This window comes from Zeugodacus cucurbitae, chromosome 3 (genome assembly GCF_028554725.1).
Source record: "Zeugodacus cucurbitae isolate PBARC_wt_2022May chromosome 3, idZeuCucr1.2, whole genome shotgun sequence".
Taxonomy (NCBI): Eukaryota; Metazoa; Arthropoda; class Insecta; order Diptera; family Tephritidae; genus Zeugodacus; species Zeugodacus cucurbitae.
In genome coordinates, this window is record NC_071668.1 from 30,275,976 (window position 1) to 30,283,488 (window position 7,513).

A 7,513-nucleotide genomic window follows, 5' to 3' on the forward strand; every position below is an offset into this window, starting at 1 on the left:
GAAACTGAAAAAATAGCGTTAGATAATGATTATCAGGTTAAGAATTACTGTATGTTAATATACCTCTATATATAGATAAATAATCATGTGAGTTTCTTGAAGCAAAAAGCATTTACATACATATATACTTCCGTACACCACTTTTCAAATTCTTGAACTTGAGTAGCTACAAATTCAGTGATTAGTTGACTATAAACAAAATTATACGATTGCAGACGTCGAAAGATGCTTTGACATAACAAAAGATCAACGCTATAATAAAAAGTGAAACTAGTGGAATTAACTTTGAGAATACCGTATCGATGCGAAATGAGTTAAAAAAATGCTCTTTCTTTGTTTAGAATATGAATAAGAGCCAAAGTTGTATAATGCTTTTGAATAAATTAATAAAAATTATTATACATAGCATATGAGTACAAAATGTTGCCAACAACATATTGCAGCAACATAAATATGTATATAACATTCAGTGATTTGTAGCAGTGGGAGCATGCGAATCTTAATCAAAGCGTAAGTAGTTGAGCTGAGCTTTATCAACATTCGGGCACAACAAAACAAAACAGTCTGCAATCGGCGACTGTAAAGAACGAACGCTTACGAATATGTTGTGTTTTCATTAAATCCGCATTTGAGAAGTCCGACTTGAAGCTGAATCTACAACGCGATACTAACGAGTATACTCACACATACATATATTCATGTATATAAATAAATAAATAATAAGATAGCGGCAAATTTATTCGTACATAGAGCATCGTACGCTTGATTAACGGAACGGATCGGAACTACCACTAGTGGGACAATCGCCTTTGTGCGTCATGCGTCGTCCGCTGATAAGCGTAGCTTCCATTGACCAACACTTTCGTTTATCATTGGCGCGTATTTTAAAATAACAAAAACAAAAAAAAAAAAAAAAACCACACACAGAATCTATATTGTATAAATCGTTTCTTATCAACTCGTATAATATTGGTCAGTGTCACGCTGCTTGGGATCTAACTGTAATCGCATTCAATGTTTAATCATCAAACAGGGGAGTTGTGAAAAACATTTCTATTGTGAAGCGCTGAAAAGTGATTTTAAAAACTCGCGTGTCATAGACACTCATAGTATATATAACAAGTGGCGAGCCCCTTTTTGCTTGACAGCACTACATAGTTTGAATATTGATAAAAAACAAGTGGATAAACAGACTTTCAACACGTTTCTTAGCTTCACAGCGTTCAGTTTCCAGTTGCCCGCCAAGCGTTCCACAACATGTCGCGCTTCAAAAGTTTAGTTCTCACAGTCAGTGTACTTTGCGCTTGTTTAGGTGGCAATGCGCAGGAGGATAATACTTGGTCATTGAATTTTGGTGGTCTCTCGTTATTGAATATTCCCCAATTCGGCCGCTCGATCATTGAAGCTGTTGGTGTGATCACTGAGAATCCCTTAAACACAGTGGACATTTTGCCACGACGTCCCGGTGCGAAATCAAATATTCCAGAGGATGCACATCTTACAACGGTAAAGCACTTACTCGTAGTTTAAAGTGAAATTAATATACATATGTATAGTGTGAATTAAGAATATCAACGTGTTATTTTCGTTTAGCCGGAATTGATAAAGAAGTATGGATTTCCTATTGAAATTCATCACGTGGTCACCGATGACGGTTATATTTTGGAACTACATCGTATTGCTCGACAAGGTGCTACGCCAGTTTTGCTAATGCACGGTTTATTAGACTCGTCAGCAACATGGGTTATGATGGGACCTGATAAAGGGCTTGGTAAGTAGTTATTTCGAATCATTAATTTTTCGGGTGAATGTTTATAATGTGCGATAATTGTTTGAGAGTGATTAAGTTTTTTAGAAAATTTGAATTCAAACGTGATAGTTTGTTAAAAGTAAATACTAATTGAGTGATATAGTACGGTGGATATCCAAATTTCACGGACTACGTAAATTGGATTATCTTTTTTTGTACTCTCCCAATATGTTGCACAGAGTATTATAGTTTTGTTCACATAACGGTTATTTGTTACACCTAAAACTAAACGAGTTAGATATAGGGTTATATATACCAAAGTTATCAGGGTGACGAGTATATTTGAAATCTGGATGTCTGTCTGTCCGTCAGTGCAAGCGATAACTTGAGTAAAAATAGAGATATCTTAATATCTTAATGAAACACATATTCCTTGGCACATAAAACACTAAGCCATAAATACAGCTATGAAAGTAAAATTTGGTACAATGGATCGCGCTATGAAGAAGCATATTTGGATGTAATTTTTTTGAGGAAGGGGGCATAATCCGGCCCTCTACTAAGTTTTTTGTACATATCTCGTTAACTACTAAAGCTAGAACAACGAGTAATTTTAGAGCAATTTTTTAGGTACTACTTTATACATCCCAAAAAATTGAGGAAATCGGAATGTAACCACGCCTACCTCCCATACGAAAGTTATGTTGAAAATTACTAAAAAATGCTTTAACTCAGTAAGGAAAAATACGAGAAGATTTAAATTTTATTATAAAGATGGTACGAAAGGGCTGTACTGAAATTGGTATGTATGTATGTATGTGATTGGCGTTGCAACCGTTTAGCCGGTTATAGCCGAATCGACGATAGTGCGCCACCTGTCTCTCTCCTTCGCAGTTCGGCGCCAGTTGGAGATCCCAAGTGTAACCAGGTCGCTCTCCACCTGGTCCCTCCAACGGAGTGGAGGCCTTCCCCTTCCTCGGCTTCCTCCGGCGGGTACTGCATCGAACACTTTCAGGGCTGGAGTGTTTTCGTCCATTCGGACAACATGACCTAGCCAGCGTAGCCGCTGTCTTTTTATTCGCTGAACTATGTCAATGTCGTCGTATAACTCGTACAGCTCATCGTTCCATCGTCTGCGGTATTCGCCGTTGCCAATGTTCTGAGGACCATAAATCTTGCGCAAAATTTTCCTCTCGAAAACTCCTAGTGTCGTCTCATCTGATGTTGACATCGTCCAAGCTTCTGCACCGTAAAGCAGGACGGGAATGATAAGCGACTTGTAGAGCTTGATTTTGGTTTGAAATTGGTATACAATGTTTTAAATGGGCGTGACTCCGCCCACTTATGGGTCAAAAACTATATCTCCGAAACTCCGCGACCAATTTCAATGAAATTAGGTTCGTAAGATTTCTCTGGCATCGAAATGAAAATAGACCAAATCGATAGACAACCACGCCTACATCCTATATACCAGAACTGTGAAGTCAATCTGAATGATTTACTTTACATTATATAAGTTAAGCGCTAGTGAAGATATCGGAACAGAACTTTGTACAAATACTGCATTTTTAATGTGGCATAACCCTTATAAAAATCGTTGAAATCGTACCGTAAATTTACAAGGCCCCATATATGCAACATAAAGACCTCAGTGCTTCTAATAATTTTTTTACCGAAAATATGGGTAAGTCCCTCATACATTTTTAGTAATTTTAAAAGAAATATTTTTCTTCCAATAATATGTCTCCGTGCCAAAAATTAGTGAAATCGAGTCATAACTTCTCTTAGCTTTCATATACCTAATATTAGGGTATCAATGAACTTTATACTATATATATGACGAATATGTTGGTCAAATTGTGTGTTATATTTATATTAATAATTCGGTTACATCCGAACTTACTTGTTTATTTTGTTTATTTTGTTATGTTGGCATACTAGTCTCGAACATGCATATATATGTGTGTTCACAGTTGTGAAGTTGTGAAAGGTACAAGTTAGACGTGTTTTGCGTGTTCGACGATTTCTTTTGTCGACTAAATTTTGGCTCTCCAGAATTGCTTAAAAGGGTTAAGAACCTTGTGACTGGTGACGAATCATGGGTATATGGTTATGACATCCAAACCAAAGTCCAATCGGAAGAGCCCAGGAATCGATAATACGTTGCCGGTGAAATTTGAAAATTCACTTTATTTTTGGAACAGTCCTCGTATATAGATAATGGACCTTACAACATTTCAGATATCGCGTTGCATTTTATCCATGATTTATTTAGTTTGTTTAATTTCTTATCGGTCGTGAACTAATCGAATTTGAATAATCGATTTTCGTTAAATACAAGTTTCAAATGCAACATGAGTAACAAAAATTATATTACATAATTTCCTATAATGTCCCCTGTTATTAATTATTTAACGACTGCTATTTAACGCTCTTTCTGTTCTGTAATATGTAAGTATGTATAGGTATATTAACGTTAGCAGAGTGCTCACTCTCCGATGTGGTGTGCAGTGCATTTATGTGGTCTAAGTTAGCAACATAAATTCTTTAAAATTCTCTTTTAACGAAACATTGTAATTTTGACTAAAACTTGAGCAAATTACAATATTTACAAACTCCACACAAAACGATGCTGTTTTAGAGTTTTGCGAACACAAAAATAATTTGAAATTATATATTGTAAAAGTGATGAAACATATTTGCTTGCTTTGTATTATATTATTATTTGCTCGGAAAAAGTTAGTCATAAAAAAATTAAAATCCGTAGACCCAGAATCGAATCGAGAATTCATATACTCCGCATGAATAATGACTGATATTTTAACAAGTAATTTTCTAAAATAATAAACGATGAAGGTTTTTCGGACTCTTTATATTTAACGAGGCGTTGAAAGTAGCTCCATATACCTTGATCTAATAACCGAGGAGGTTTTAACATTACTGCTATATCGACTCATCGTATTTTTACGATTTCTACACAAACTACTGACTTATTCAATATTCCAGCAGAAGATTGAGCTCCATATAATTTGGGTCAAGGGCACGGTGAATAACGGCTTAAAAGATTCCACAATGCTAATAATCACTTTAGTTCATTGCACAAAGTATGCAACGCTTAAGCTTAAATAAAACTAACCGTTTTTCATCTGCTGAGTAATAGCTCCATTGTTTTACTTTTCTCCCACGCGTTAAGATCACTAACTGTAAATTATTTCCAACCTCTCTTGACAAGAGTATTCGGTTTTTATAACTACGAAATTAAGGATTTAAATATAAAATTAGTGAATATACCGTAATCTGTTACGAAATACACAAACAAAACTACTAAGTTTTAGTTGCTATTGTACATCAAATGAGCTTCACTCTGCGGGAATCATTTTATTTAATTAATATGATTTATTTCTTTTAAATTCCCCCTTTTGATAACCTTTCGCAATAGTCGAAAGGCCTGATGTCAATGGAAAAGTGGAAGTAAACAAAAAAATAACCCGAGTAACGAATGGAATCTGTAAAAGTAGACGGTTTAGAAATATAATCTTACATATGTACATATGTATGTCTTCAAAACTATTTGAAAACAAATTATATAGTATATTTATATACGTGTATGTATGTATGTATATTATACTTTAGACTACTTTTTAATGTGAATTCCTATAGAGTGCGGATGTACTTATGGTACTTTCAAGTATTGCAGCCTTGCAAATATTTAATTTCAATAAAAAGGAGAACATTTAATGTAACACTTATTTAAAAGGTAAGGTGTCAAACAATTGCCAAATGGTTAGAAAAAACAGAAATTTTTAAGTGTATTTTTTTGTTACTCTGAGTGTTGTCATGCTTTAGATATTTCAAATATATAACTTCTATATTATTATATAAAAAAAAAACCTTCAAACTCACTCTCAATATCTTATAGGTTATCTTCTCTACAATACTGGCTATGACGTATGGATGCCAAATGTAAGGGGCAACACCTACTCCCGCAATCACACCAAGTACAGCACAAGGCATGCCAAATTCTGGGATTACACATTCCATGAAATGGGCAAATATGATCTTCCCGCAAGCATTGATTACATTTTGGCGCAAACGGGTCACGATCAATTACATTATATTGGTCACTCACAGGGCACCATGACCTTTTGGATATTGTGTAGTGAGCATCCTGAGTATACTGAGAAGATCATTTTGATGCAAGCATTGGCGCCAGTCGCTTACGTAAAGCACTCCAAAAGTCCGGTGGTCGAATTTTTGGCCTTCTTCCAGGATCCTCTTAGTGTGCGTAGAATTATATTAATTTTATAGAAAAATATTTAAAATATCGCTGTTTTATTATTCCCTTAGATGCTCTTGAAACTGATTGGTGCGCATGAGTTCTTGCCCAGTAACGAGTTCATGACAATGTTCAGTGAAATGGTCTGCGACGAAGACACTTTTACATTGGATATTTGTTCGGATGTGCTATTTTTGATGGCCGGTTTTGATAAAGCACAGGCGAACGAGGTAAGGAAATAAGGAAACCCTCTCATATTTTTATAATTTGTTATCTTCATACCAAACAAGACGAAGTCCAAGTTATACATGCTCTGAAAAATAAATATTTTTTAACTTTTTTCTTTAGACAATGCTCCCAGTTGCACTCGGTCATTCGCCGGCCGGTGCTTCTACAAAGCAAATGCAGCACTTCGGTCAATTGAAACGATCAGGACATTTCCGTCAGTTCGACCACGGTTGGATACGTAACTACTGGATTTACAACAATGTGTTACCGCCGGAGTATCACTTTGAGAATGTCCGCAACAAGGTGGCGCTACATTACTCTCAAAACGATTGGCTGGCTACTCCGACCGACGTCGAACAACTACATCTTCAGCTGCCAAATGTGATTGGCAAATTTTTGGTGAGCTATCCAAGTTTCAATCATTTGGACTTTGTTTGGGGTGTGGATGCGCGCGAATTGCTTTACGATCGTGTCTTGCGATTAATGAGTTTAGTCGAGCGTGGCGAACTTTAAAATACATTACAGTTATATTTTTTATTATTTTATTAAATTAAGTTAGTTGGTAAGGTAGTAACAAATGTGAACTGAAGTGGAAGTGAGAAGTTGCATGTACCTAAAGTTTGAAGGTATGGAGTATATCTTCTATGTTGGTATTATGGTTTTGTTTATACATAATTTTAGTATTTGTTATTTTTTATCAAGTACCTAATATTGACAGTGTTAGTCGCCATGGATATAGTTATTTATTTTACACATGTATATTTTATGTTGGTGAGAAAATTGAATGTCAAACCAAAATATCTACAATAAAGCATTCCAAGTGAAATAATGAAAATGTATAAGTAAACTGTACATAAGAGTAAAACATGGTTTTATTGCATTCAAAGTTTTAGAACTGAAATATTAAATGTTAAAAATTCACATGAGGTTTGGTCAAACATCACATGAATGAATGCTTCTGTCTTCGAACATATATTTATACAACTCCGACATATACATATGCAAATTAGAATGGATTCATTAGTGGTACTCATTTAACTTCGCAATTATATAAAAACGGTAAATTTGCAATATGGCAACTCAAGTTAAATGAGCGCTCTTTGGCAATATTGTGGCAATATCAGCTGATTGCGAATTAATTGTTAGCATGCCATGAATGCCACTGAAAATGGTCTCGCATATTTGCAATATTGTCGTAAAATAAAATGCATGTATTGCAATTTTGCGAAGTTGCCATACGTTTACGATGTTAAATGAAT

At 35.1% G+C, this 7,513-nt stretch overlaps 1 protein-coding gene across 1 annotated transcript; it reads left to right on the top strand.

Annotated features, from left to right (window-relative positions):
• Nucleotides 1–550: 550 nt before the first annotated feature.
• On the top strand, nucleotides 551–7,119 carry Lip1_0 (lipase 3). Its single transcript, XM_011195460.3, has 5 exons — nucleotides 551–1,506; nucleotides 1,594–1,771; nucleotides 5,670–6,031; nucleotides 6,098–6,256; nucleotides 6,375–7,119. The coding sequence occupies exons 1-5, from the start codon at nucleotides 1,258–1,260 to the stop codon at nucleotides 6,765–6,767; spliced, it is 1,341 nt and encodes a 446-aa protein (XP_011193762.2). The 5' UTR covers nucleotides 551–1,257; the 3' UTR covers nucleotides 6,768–7,119.
• The last annotated feature ends 394 nt before the right edge of the window (nucleotides 7,120–7,513 follow it).